The sequence below is a fragment of the Aquarana catesbeiana genome, linkage group LG05, assembly GCF_042186555.1.
Source record: "Aquarana catesbeiana isolate 2022-GZ linkage group LG05, ASM4218655v1, whole genome shotgun sequence".
NCBI lineage: Eukaryota > Metazoa > Chordata > Amphibia > Anura > Ranidae > Aquarana > Aquarana catesbeiana.
In genome coordinates this window covers 628452464-628466389 of record NC_133328.1, presented here as the reverse complement: position 1 = coordinate 628466389, position 13926 = coordinate 628452464, and the positions used below count along the sequence as shown (strand labels likewise).

Here is a 13926-nt window from a genome sequence, read left to right as displayed (position 1 = left end):
CTGGATGATGCCTAGACAAAGATGGCTCCATCCTTCTGGAGAGAAAAGCTAGATGAAGGCATTGTCAGTGGAGTACTGTGATCTCTGTAAGATCCAATCTGCGTCTCTGTGTTGCACATACTCATTTACTTAGTATGTATACACTTGGCATAATAGTGTTTATGATGCTAGGTCCACCGTAAGTTATAAATGGACAATGATAAGTCTTTTTGTCAAACTAAGCTTCTTGCAGACATGCCACACTGAGGGTTATCTGGGGGAATAGTGACTGGATGGATAAAAAACTCTTGTGTGGTTGCTGTTGCTTTCTTGTTTCGTGGCGGAGTTAGCGATGTCTGCTAACGATACCCATCCACGATGGGTCGTGGATGGGTATTCCAGCATGACAATGACCCAAAACACACGACCAAGTCAACAAAGGAGTGGCTCAAGAAGTAGCACATTAAGGTCCCAGAGTGGCCTAACCAGTCTCCAGACCTTAATCCCATAAAAAATATGTGGAGGGAGCTAAAGTTTTGAGTTACCAAACATCAGCCTCAAAACCTTATTGACTTGGAGAGGATCTGCAAAGAGGAGTGGGACAAAATCCCTCCTGAGATGTGTGCAAACCTGGTGGCCAACCACAAGAAACATCTGACGCCTGAGGGTTTTGCCACCAACTACTAAGTCAATTTTTGCTAAGGGGTAAAATACATATTTCACTCATTAAAATGCAAATCATTAACTTTTTTCAAATGCGTTTTTCTGGATATTTTTGTTGTTCTGTCTCTCACTGTTAAAATAAACCTACCATTAAAATTATAGACTGATCATTTCTTTGTCAGTGGGCAACTGTACAAAATCAGCAGGGGATCCAATACTTTTTTCTCTCACTATACTCATTGTATTGTTTTCAGACTGCCTGAGCATACTAAAGAGTAGAAACTCAATCCTCCATATGTAGTGAGTAAATGTTGCTGATCTAAAGTGCATATATCCTTTTAAGCTACGTGATGTGCCAATGGTTTTTCAACATCTGACTTATATAAACTTGTTTGAACAATCCCGTTCCAAAACCACGGGCACCAGTGGGCAGAGAGTTGCCCCACAACGATCTTTGCTCTTCTAGGAAGGCTTTCTGTAAGATTTTGGAGGGTGCATGAAGGAACGTGTGTCCATTCAACTAATAGAGCATTTGTGAGGTCAGGTACGGATGATGGAGAAAACTTGGATCACAGTCACCATTCCAGTTCATCCCAAAGGTGTTCAGTAGGGTTGAGGTCAGGACTCATGTCCAGGATGCTCCAGTTCCTTCACACCAAACTCTTCAAACCATGTCCTTATTGAGCTGGCTTTGTACACGGGGCACAGTCATGACAGAACAGAAAAGGACCTTCACCAAACTGTAGTCACAAGGCTGGTAGCACACAATTGTCTAAAATGTCTTAGTATGCTGTAACAATACCCATTAGTGGAAACACCTCAACTCAAACATTTAGAGGGGTGTCCACATACTTTGGTCAGCTAGTACAGTGGTTGCCAACCTTTAGGACCTCATGGACCCCTAAACTCACAATTTTAAATCCCGCGGACCACTAACATGAATTCTACATGCCTTATACACACAGTGCTCCGGCTCTCTGCCCCCTCCCCCTGGATCGTACTGCTGCCTTATACACACAATGCTCCGACTCTCTGCCCCCACCCCTGGATCAAACTGCTGCCTTATACACACAATGCTCCGACTCTCTGCCCCCACCCCTGGATCAAACTGCTGCCTTATACACACAATGCTCCGACTCTCTGCCCTGACCCCTGGATCAAACTGCTGCCTTATACACACAATGCTCCAGCTCCCTGCCCCTTCAACCTGGCTCATACTGCTGCCTTATACACACAATGCTCCGGCTGTCTGCCTCCCCGACCCCCCCCCCCCCCCCGATCATACACAATGCTCCGGCTGTCTGCCCCCCCCCCCCCGATCATACTGCTGCCTTATACACACAATGCTCCGGCTGTCTGCCTCCCCGACCCCCCCCCCCCGATCATACTGCTGCCTTATGCACACAATGCTTCGGCTGTCTGCCTCCCCCTCCCCCCCCGATCATACTGCTGCCTTATACACACAATGCTCCGGCTGTCTTCCTCCCCGACCCCCCCCGATCATACTGCTGCCTTATGCACACAATGCTCCGGCTGTCTGCCCCCCCCCCCCCCCGATCATACTGCTGCCTTATACACACAATGCTCTGGCTGTCTGCCTCCCCGACCCTCCCCCCGATCATACTGCTGCCTCATGCACACAATGCTCCGGCTGTCTGCCCTCCCCCCCCCCCGATCATACTGCTGCCTTATACACACAATGCTCCGGCTGTCTGCCTCCCCGACCGCCCCCCCGATCATACTGCTGCCTTATACACACAATGCTCCGGCTGTCTGCCTCCCCGACCGCCCCCCCGATCATACTGCTGCCTTATACACATAATGCTCCAGCTCTCTGCCCTTCTCCCCCTGGATCACACCCCTGCCTGACAGATTCCTCATTGGATCCCACCTCCTTATCCTGCCATGTGCTCATGCACAATACTCCCACCCATAGTATGTGATCAGCGCTTCTATTGGAAGTCTCCTCCTTCACCTCCCTCTGAATTCACAAGAGCCAGGACTATAGAAGAGGCATCGGGTGTTAATGCATGCTGATAGTACTATTGACTGTCAGGGCGCATTGAGAACAACACTGGAAAAAAAACATTGGGTGGTATAAATCTGCCACAATGTTGATTTTGCAGCAGAACCCCTGGGGGGCCACCAGAATTTTTCTCATGGACCATCAGTAGATGTGATCTGATCATCAGGTGTTCACAACCTTTTTTTTTACCTACTAAGCCTGCAACTGAGTTTTAAAACCTTAGCAAACGGTGATAACAGCAAACTGTACTCGGCACATATTTTTTATGTATTGCTGAAAAGGTTAGACAAGTCTTCCATTAACTGCATTCAGTACCAGATTTTAATAACAAGAACTAAAAAAAATAAAAATCTGACTGTCTAGTTTTTATTCTAATCTCTCTCTTCTCTGCCTCTGTCTTCCAGGTGAAAAATGACTACATGTCGGAGATGTCAGACCAAGTGGACCAGGAAATTGCTTTGAAGCTGGGCTGCCTGGAGATTCGGTAATATCTTAAACCTTGCATATTACACATATTCTGCTGGAGGTAGTTGCAGTCTGTGATTCGTGGAGTGTAAAGCACCAGTCTTGCTTATAGCTTAGCATTTGTATGTTTCTGATGTTGTCTCTCACACCACATACACTGTGGTTTTGGTTCACGGTGTCAAAAAATTCAGTTGTGTTTTGAACTCATCAGTTAATCCAGATTGATGGGAAGCCTCTGCACTTTGCGACTTTTTACGAAAACCTGATGTGGATCCGTTTACATGCGCCCTACCCATGAGTCCATTCAGACTGAATTGGAGCAGAACATGACTTTGTGTCCAGTCTTTTTTTTTTTTTTTTTTTCTTTACAGTGGACATTGGTGGACCCATGATCATGCTCTATGGGCGGCGGGATGTCCAGATGCCTCCAATATGTTTTCAGTCTGGAAGACCAGAAAAGGATGTTTGCATTTTTTTTTTTTTTTTTTTTTTTTTAGACCTAAACAGATTGTGGAGGTAGGATCTGGTATCGGTGCCGATACTAAGCATTGGCATGAGTACTTGTGTAAATGTTATAATAGTAAAACGGATATCATAAGCCCTGTTTCACACTAGTGCGATTCGTCATGCAATTTGATGGTTCAAATTCGAATGACAAGTCACACCCCATTGCCGACAATGAAACGTTCAAATTGTAACTCAATTTACAGCGACTTTGAAAAAGGTTCCTGCACTGCTCTTTTTGCGATTTCATTGAGACTTGCATTGACTTCTGTTAAATGAAGTTGCAAGCCGCAGTGAAATCGGAGATCCAAATCGCAACTGAAGTAGCGTGATTTCAGACACACTGGTGTGAACCAAAAATAAATGCGTCCAAGTCCATTGATTGAGTTTGCTTGCCTTCTAAAAATAGGTATTGGTATTTGGTATTGACGAGTACTTTGGCACTTGGTCTTAAAGAACTGGTATCAGTGCATCCCTAGTATCTGGACATCCTGCCGCCCATGGAGCGTTCATGGGTCCCACCAATGTCCACTGTCAAAATAAAGAACAAACACAAAGGGGTTGATGTACTAAAACTGGAAAGTGCAAAATCCGGTGCAGCTCTGCATAGAAACCAATCAGCGTCCGAGTTTATGGACAAAGCTTAATTGAACAAGCTGAAGTTAGAAGCCGACTGGCTACCATGCAGAGCTATACCAGTTTTAGTAAATCAACCCAAAAATGACGTCTGTCCTGTTCAGCTCCAAATCCTGCAGGGGATTATTAACAGGAGCAGGCAGGACCCACATGAAAGGATCCTCCGCCCAAAAAAAAGTAACAAAATTAAAAGATGCACTTTTTTATTTAAAAAGAAATTGTGTTTAGTATGGATAAAAAGTCCAAACGTTGTTTGTCTTTTTTAAAATGGTACTAAAATTATGACTCTGGTCCAAAACTTTGCAAAGTTTTATACAAATAAAAATGTAAATTTTTTTTTTTTTTTTTTTATATTTTTCTAATTTTGCACTTTTTTTTTAATTTGACAGCTAATAAAATTAACAAAGCAAAATAATGCAAAAAGTTTAAATATTAACCCTTTAGTGACTAATGGTAAAAAACATATGTTAATGCCTAAGCGCAACTTTGACATGTGTTAGTAAAACTGTACATATCGTCGCAACTACTTTGTGAATCCATGTGGATTATACTTTTGTGTTTTTTCAGGACAAATTAGTCTTTCCTTTGGTGCTAAATGGTAAAGGATATCTCTTCATTTTGTGTTTTATTGATAATAATAATAAAAAAAAAAAAGTAAGTAAAACTCCCAAAGTAGTAAAAAAAAAATAAAAATAAAAATCCTGGAGTCCTGGGTCCCTATCGTTAATACAGAGCGGTGGACACATCGGTCATGGGATTGCGCTGCTGTGCGCCCCCAACGTACCAGTATGTCGCAGAGCTGACGCTCGTTTGCTGGAAAAATAAACTGTGGGTGCGCGGCAAGTGGTTACATAATGTCACTAGCTTGGTATTGTGTTGATTACAGGTATTTACACAGTGTCAACAATTTACATACAAATTTATATACATATAATATATACTATTATACTATATACCAGGGATATGCAATTAGCGGACCTCCAGCTGTTGCAGAACTACAAGTCCCATGAGGCATAGCAAGACTCTGACAGCCACAAGCATGACACCCAGAGGCAGAGCATGATGGGACTTGTAGTTTTGCAACAGCTGGAGGTCCGCTAATTGCATATCCCTGCTATATACTATACTATATTATAAACATATAATACTGTACATTAACATCTGTTTCGTTCCATACAATCCAAGGTTCCCTTCGCCATATTCCAATTAAAAATCCATGTTCTTATTCTCATTTTTTTTTTCAATTTTTATGGACGTCTGTGAAGTTATGAGCTCTCACTCTGCTTAGTGTCTCCTGTGCGGTGAAAAGAATGTATAAGTGTATTGGCCTGATGTTTCCATGGATTATCATTTTAAAATGGCTTGCAATGTTTTTTTGTTGTTTTTGTTTTGTTTTGTTTTTAATTGGCCTATGGTTAATCTTTAACAATGTTCATTTTCTATATGCAGGCGATCGTACGGGGAGATGAGAGGGAATGCTTTGGAGAAGAAATCAAACTATGAAGTGTTAGAGTAAGTCTCGCCACTGTTCTGTTAGCATTATTATATTTAGGCATTACCACAGATTGCTCCAATAATTGGCACGCCGCTGCTTCTTTCCTTGCCTATTAGAGCATATGATGTGTGTACTAACACAATGCACCAGTCGGCCAATCATTGTGGAGCTTTCACTTGGATCGTTTAAAGGGGAACTCCTAAGCCCTCATGTGTTGTATTTTAACTGTACGGTCTCCCTTTATATTGTAAAGCGCAAACTGTTGGCGCCATATAAATACTATATAATAACTGTCATGGGAAAAACATGGAGGCTTCCATTCTCTCCTCCTGACACTGGGTTTGCCTGGCTTAGACTCCCTGGCATTATTACTTTAAGTCTTATGTCCGGAGCAAATATGCGGATAAGGACATCTGAATTTCCAGGTCTGCAAAAGTACTGATGCAAGATCACTTTTATCGGCGGCGGGAGAGCCCAGCCCCCCCCCCCTCCCTCCACGCTCCGGCGCCCTCCGCCACTTACCGCAGCCGTCGGCAGCAGCGGAGGCGATCGGAGGCTGTCACTAGCTGAGCATGGAGACAGGTGAGGGAAAGATGGCCCCAACCGTCTCCATGACATTGCAGGGCGGAAGCGATGTCAAAACGTCACTTTCGCCCATAGCTCCTAAAGGACCATTTTTTTTTTTTTTTTTATTATTCATTTTTAAATGACAATTTTTTAATTTTTTTATTGCATTTTAGTATAAATATTAGATCTGATGTCTTTTTGACCCCAGATCTCATATTTAGGAGGTCCTGTCTTGCTTTTCTTCTCTTTCTATTACAAAGGATGTTTACATTCCTTGTAATAGGAATAAAAGTGACACATTTTTTTTTTTTTTTAAAGCAGTGTAAAAATAAAAGCTAAAATAAATAAGAAAAAAATTTTTCTTTTTTTTAAACGCGCCCTATCCCACCGAGCTCGCATGCAGGAGCGAACGCACACGTGAGCAGCGCCCGCATATGAAAACAGTGTTCGAACCACACATGTCACATATCGCCGCGATCGGTAGAGCGAGAGCAATAATTCTAGCCCTAGACCTCCTCTGTCACTCAAAACATGCAACCTGTAGAATTTTATTTTAAACGTCGCCTATAGAGATTTGTAAGGGTAAAAGTTTGTCGCCATTCCACAAGCGGGCGCAATTTTGAAGCGTGACATGTTGGGTATCAATTTACTCTAAGTAACATTATCTTTCACAATATAAAAAAAAATTGGGCTAACTTTACTGTTGTCTTATTTTTTTCAAAAAAAAAAAAGTGCGCTTGTAAGACCGCTGCGCAAATACGGTGTGACAAAGTATTGCGACGACCGCCATTTTATTCTGTAGGGTGTTAGAAAAAAAAAAAGTATAATTATGAGGGTTTTAAATACTTTTCTAGCAAAAAAAAAAAATGTTTTTTAACGTGTAAACACCACATCTAAAAAAGAGGCTCGGTCCTTAAGTGGTTAAGTAGAAGTGTTCAGTGCAGGTATTTAGACAGGCAATGGATAGCTCATTAGAAGCTTCTGGAGGCCACATTAGGCTCCCAAGCTACTGGTTTATGCATGTGCTCATCAATCTGGCTCTTCTCTTATGGATCTATTGGTTATAATACATGTTTTCCTTTACAGTCAGAGGAGCAGATACAGTTTTGTACATGGGTCCCGATGTATAAATCACATGGAATTTAAATAAACACATTTAAATTGTGCAATGTCAAGGCCTTTTTCTCTTTCAAAAATCTATTTCTAAACGTTGTAAAACACATCGCTCATTACCCACAATCCATCTCTGCCATACCCAATGCTGAACGTTTTGGATTGTGAGTGATTGTATGCAGTTATTTGCCTGCTGACCCAGTGAATGGAATCGCGCATTTAAATTGTCACTTAACAACGTCCAATAACCGCAGAGAGGTTGCCGAGCTGCTGGCCAAATACCTTGACACATCAGTACATGTTAGAGCGCATGAAGGGAGCCATCCATCTCTGCTGCCCTCGGCCCAAGCCATCCCCTGCAGCCCCTTACTAATGGCATCCAGGGCAAAGCATCAGAAGGACACTGATTAATAACTGGAATCTCTCTGTTTCACTGATGGAATTTATTAGCTGGCTTCCTTTTAAAGCTGAACTCTGCAAACAAAAACTTTAATTAAAATCTATTCCTCAGTAGCTGTAAAGGATTATAAATCCACTTTGTATGCAGCAAATGTCTTTGCAATCGCAGATGTGACATCATCACTGTGCTGTACATAGCCTGTGCAGAAAGCAGAGCTGTGGGAGGGGACCAGAAGCCCCACCCACTACAGACTGCAGAAAATGACAGGAGGGGGCGGAGACAAGACCAGTCCCCCTGAACAAGGAGAGAGAGAGAGAGCAGAGCTGTGGGATGGGCCCAGCAGGCTCCACCTTCTACAGGCTGCCTGCAGAAAACTACAGGAGGGGCGGAGACAAGACCAGTCCTCCCTGCACAAGGAGAGAGAGAGCAGAGCTGTGGGAGGGGCCCAGCAGGCTCCGCCTTCTACAGGCTGCCTGCAGAAAACTACAGGAAGGGGCGGAGACGAGACCAGTCTCCCTGCACAAGGAGAGAAAGTAGAGCTATGGGAGGGGACCGGAAGCCCCACCCACTACAGACTGCCTGCAGAAAACTACAGGAGGGGGCAGAGACAAGACCAGTCACCCTTCAAAAGGAGATAGAATAGAGCTGTGGGAGGGGCCCAGCAGGCTCCGCCTTCTACAGGCTGCCTGCAGAAAACTAAAGAAGGGGGCGGAGACAAGACCAGTCCCCCCTGCAAAAGGAGAGAGAGCAGAGCTGTGGAAGGGGCCCATCTACAGACAGAAGTTCATTCCTTTGATCTAGAAGAAATGTTACAATGTTTCTGAGCAATGTTGTGAAAAACTTTGCAGGCTGCCTGTTTTTTTTTTTTTGGACAAGGCAGAGAATCAAGCAAATGCTGTGTTAAGATCGCAAGGGGGGTTGAATCAAGATTGCGATTCTTTAACGAATTATTGCGCAGCTCTAATACATTTTCAATTGGAGGGTTCTTTGATTCCTTTAGTCCCTTCTCACCATAGCCTATATCAGGGATATGCAATTAGCGGACCTCCAGCTTTTGCAGAACTACAAGTCCCATGAGGCATAGCAAGACTCTGACAACCAAAAGCATGACATCCAGAGGCAGAGGCATGATGGGACTTGTAGTTTTGCAACAGCTGGAGGTCCACTAATTGCATATCCCTGGCCTATATGGTTATACTGTCACATTGGGTCCTAACCAAGTCCTACCCAATAGAAGTCAATGTCTCCATGCAATGCATTGAAGATGACCTAAAAGCCTGAAACAGCTGTGTGCTGTTTGGAATAAATGGGTCTACAGCAGAATATTCAGGTATATCTGTATGTGCTATCTGGATTTGCACCTGGCCAATGGGGCATGAAGAAATAATTTGCATGGCTCCACCCACTTTCCTGAATTATGAAATAATACTTCTATTTCTAGAATATGTGTTGAAATGAGACAAGAATTTTCTGTAAGATGGTTTTCTGTGCTACTCACTGATTCTGTTGGACGGGTTTTGTTTGCTTTATTCCCTTTCCATCATAACCTGTATGGGTCTACTGTCAAGTTATCAAAATTATAATAAATATATAAAATTATAAGCAGTCAATCCCATACTATTCTAGCTTTAAGATGATTTATGGCTTATGTCTTTCAGGAAGGATGTGGGTCTGAAGAGGTTCTTCCCCAAGAGTTTGCTGGATTCTGTGAAGGTAAGGTTCTATCTCTTGGGCTCCGTTCACACCATGGCGTTCCAGGTCGTGGGTTGGAAATCGCAACTTCTTTTTGAGCGACAGGCGTCCCGCGATTCTGTTTGCGTGATTTTACAGCAATTCCCTGGCCGACAATCGCTTTTAAAATCGCACCACGTTTGGGTGCCCGTGAAAGTATCGGGGACCGCAGATGTGTCCCGCGGCAATGCAGAATCGCAGCGATTTCAGCCGCGATCCAGGGCGCCATGATGTGAACGGAGCCTGAGTTAAGGGAACATTTACAGATGTGTAAAAACTATACTGATCTTATTACATACCGTATTTATCGGCGTATAACACGCACTTTTTCCCTCTTAAAATCGTGGGTGCGTGTTATACGCCAATCCCCGCCAATTGTGAGCCATCGCAGCGATCGCAGCCGACATTCACATAGCGTGTAGTTTTAAATATGGCGCCGCGGAGTTCGGAGGGACTCGGCGGAGCTGAACGAGCGCCGCCGAAATCACAGTGACTGGGCGGAGCCGAGATACACATAGTCGAGTGTTCTCGGCTCTTTCCGGCGCCGCTCACAGTCACGCCCAGTCCCGCCATTGGACCTGTGTTATGTCCATCATAGGGCGGGACTGTGAGCGGCGCCGGAAAGAGCCGAGTACACTCGACTATGTGTATCTCAGCGGCGCTCGTTCAGCTCCGCCGAGTCCCTCTGAACTCCGCGGCGCCATATTTTAAATTACAAAAAGCGGAAGTTCCATTTTTGGGTGGAACTCCGCTTTAATGGATCTGAACGCAGCTGCATTCTTTTCAATACAGACATTCACACAGAAGCGTAAACATGCACTACGTTCAGATCCGTATTTTGCGCCCACTTCCGGGTATAGATAGCTGAGCCACCCGCGGGTATCTACGCCACTTCCGGTGCCTTCTCTGTCCCCCCCACTGTCTTCTGGGAGACACACAGGTCCCAGAAGACAGCAGAGACCAGTGGAATCGCGCAGCGCGAGTTGCGCATGCGCAGTAGGGAACCAGGAAGTGAAGCTGCAAGGCTTTACTTCCTGATTCCCTTACCAAAGATGGTGGGACCTCCACCTGAGGGACGGGTCGGCTCCAGGTGCCGACATCGTGGGCGGACAGGTAAGTGTCCTTATTTTAAAAGTCAGCAGCTGCAGTATTCTTAGCGGCTGAAGTTAGGCGGAACTCCGCTTTAATATAAAATCCTTAAAAATGCTTTTTTTTTTTTTTTTTTTTTTTTTTTTTAGGGCTGTGTGAATGAGGCCTAATTAGGTGAAGTCATATGAGTATTCCAGGCTTCTTTAATTTAGTAATAAACATGCACAGAACAATTTCCAGGCAGATTAGCCCCCCGAAGACCCCCACTGTCTGTTTTATAATTGCCCTGCTATGGGACAAGAAAAGATTCTTGAAACCAGCCGTTCTACCCTTAAACAAATTAGCAGTCGGCTTTCTTCAGATTACTTTGTGTCTTTTAGTGAAGGGTGTGAGCCGTGTTAGTCATGGTGTGGATCGGGCTCCGTGGTTTGAAAGCCTTTCGTCTGGCCATTTACAAGTCTGAAAAGGTCGTCTTTGATTTACACTGGTCGGTGTTTCACCATTAGATGTGTTTTGTTTCGGCTTCTTTTGTCATGTTGACCTGTAGCACTGCCACAGTCTAGTCGGCAGGCCAGTAATGGTGTCCGCATTACAGCTATGTAATATGGCAGAGGTATGCGTTTTGCATGACCTGCTGAACAGAGTTAGAAATCATTTGGCAAGTAAAATAGTTCACATAGTCACCGATCAGCCATAGCATTATGACCACGGACCAGTAAAGTGAATAACATTAACCGCTTCAGCCCCCTGAAAGGTTTTACCCCTTTCCTGACCAGGCCATTTTTTGCGATGCGGTACTGCGTCGCTTTAACTGACAATTGCGTGGTCGTGCGATGTTGTGCACAGACAAAATTGTCCTTTTTTTCCCGCAAATAGAGCTTTCTTTTGGTGGTATTGTATTTGATCACCTTTTGCGTTTTTTTATTTTTTGTGCTATAAACAAAAAAGAGCGACAATTTTGAGAAAAAAAGCATTTTAACTTTTTGATATACTATCCAAAAAAAAAAAAAAAGTCTTCATCACTTTAGGCCAATATTTATTCTTCTACATATTTTTGGTAAAAAAATCGCAATAAGCGTATATTTATTGGTTTGCACAAACGTTATAGCGTCTACAAAATAGGGGCTAGATTTATGTAATTTTTATTATTATTATTTTTTTTTTTCACTAGTAATGACTGTGATCTGCAAAATTTTTTTTTTTTTTTTTTAGCGGGACTGCGACATTGCAGAGGACAGATCGGACACTTTTGACACTTTTTTGGGACCAGTGACATTTATACAGCAATCAGTGCTATAAATAGCCACAGATTACTGTATAAATGTCACTGGCAGGGAAGGGGTTAACACTAGGGGGGCGATCAAGGGGTTAAGTGTTCCCTAGGGAGGTGTTTCTGACTGTGGGGGGAGGGGACTGACCTGGGAGTACCGAGAGATCGCTGTTCCTGATCACTAGGAACAGCAGATCTCTCTCTACTTCCCTGACGGAACAGGAATCTGTTTACATTGACAGATCCCTGTTCTTTCTCTCAAAAGCGATTGCGGGTCACCGACGGACATCTCGGCCACCAGCCACGTGATCTAGCGTTGCGCCGCAGGCGCGCACCCCATACCTTTTTAACGCGGCTGACGTACACCTTCGCCGGTTTGCGCAGCCGTGCCGACCCGCTGCCGTATAACGACGACGGCTGGTCGGCAAGAGGTTAATTATCTCATTAAAATGGCACCTGAAAGTGGTTGGGATATATTAGGCAGCAAGTGAACATGTTGTCCCTGAAGCTGAGTTGCTGAAAACGGGGGGTGAAAAAAAGGGCAAGCGTAAGGATTTGAGTGACTTTAACTATGGCCAGATTATAATGACTAGACAACCGGGTCAGACCAACTCCAAAACTGCGCCCTTTGTGGGAGGTTCCTGGTCTGCAGTGGGCAGGACCGACCAAAAGTGGTCCAAGGAAGGACAGGGCCAAGGCTCATTGGTGCACATAGGGAGCGAAGGCTGGCCCGTGTAGTCCAATCCCATAGAAATGCGTTAATGTTGGTTCTGATAGAAAGGTATCAGAGCACACACAGCATCGCAGTTTGTTGTGTATGAGGCTGGGTAGCCCCAGTCCGGTCAGGGCGCCCATACTGACCCATATCCACAGCCAAAAGCATCTACAATGGGCACGTGAGCATCAGAACTGGACCAAAGAGCAATGGAAGGTGTCTTCGTGGTGTTGACTCCAAATTCTCTAGATCTCAATCCAATCTAACATCTGTGGGATGTACTGGAAAATAAAGTCCGATCCATGGAGACTTCACTTCGCAACTTACAGGACTTTAAAGTGGTTTTAAACCCTGTTACGTCACTTGTACCTACAGGTAAGTCTATAATAAGGGTTACCTGTAGGTACTGTAAGTATTTCCTAAACCTGCACGGTTTAGGAGATATTTACCACATACGCTTGCGCCGACTTCATCTGCGCATACATACTGAAGAAACGGCTCGATCGTGCAGTTTCTAAAGGGCCTGTGCTGTGACCGGCGGCTCCCGCGTGGTAGTGATGTTATCGCGGCTCCGGCCAATCACAGCGCCGAACCCGTAAATAACTCCGGGAGACATGTCGCCGGTCACAGCAGTGTACGAGGACCAGTGCAACAGCTTCGATCTAAGGTAAGTATTTCATAATGGGCTAGTATGCAATGCTTTGTCTTGCTTTTTTTTTTTTTTATATGGGTTTACAACCACTTTAAGGATCTGCTACTGATGGCTTGGTACCAGATATCACAGCATACCTTCTGAGTTCTAGTGGAGTCCATGCCTCGGTGGGTCAGGACTCTTTGGCAGCTAAAGGGGGACCTGCCCAACATTGGGTGGGTGGGTCATGTAATGGTGGGTGATCATAAAGCTATGGCTGATCGGTGCACTGTATGTAATCTGTCTGTCAGCTGTTTGCCTTGAGTTCAACATAAAGCCTAAGGCCTCTTTCACACGAACGATCCATTCAGGTCCACCTGTCAGTTTTTTAGGCGGACCTGAACGGACCCTCCATAGACCTCTGTGGAGCGTCGGATGTCAGCGGTGACATCCGACCCACTCCGATCCGATCCGAAAAAAGTGTAACGGAGGAAAAACCTACTTTTCCATCCGATATCGGATCGGGTGAGGACGGACTCTACGGTCCGTCTTCATCCGATCCCCCATAGGGGAGAGCGGCGCTCTGACAGGTCCGTCGCTGCACACTGTGCAGCGACGGACCTGTCATCTGTCCGCTCAGCG

General features: G+C 44.6%; 1 protein-coding gene across 1 annotated transcript in view; it reads left to right on the top strand.

Annotated features, from left to right (window-relative positions):
* The window catches only part of PTK2 (protein tyrosine kinase 2), a gene marked incomplete in the record, with an annotated part of 322618 nt that overhangs the window by 105050 nt on the left and 203642 nt on the right, over positions 1 to 13926 (top strand). The window contains 3 exon segments of the mRNA XM_073632301.1: positions 3073 to 3152; positions 5723 to 5785; positions 9507 to 9561. Coding sequence (XP_073488402.1) covers positions 3073 to 3152; positions 5723 to 5785; positions 9507 to 9561 — 198 coding nt within the window.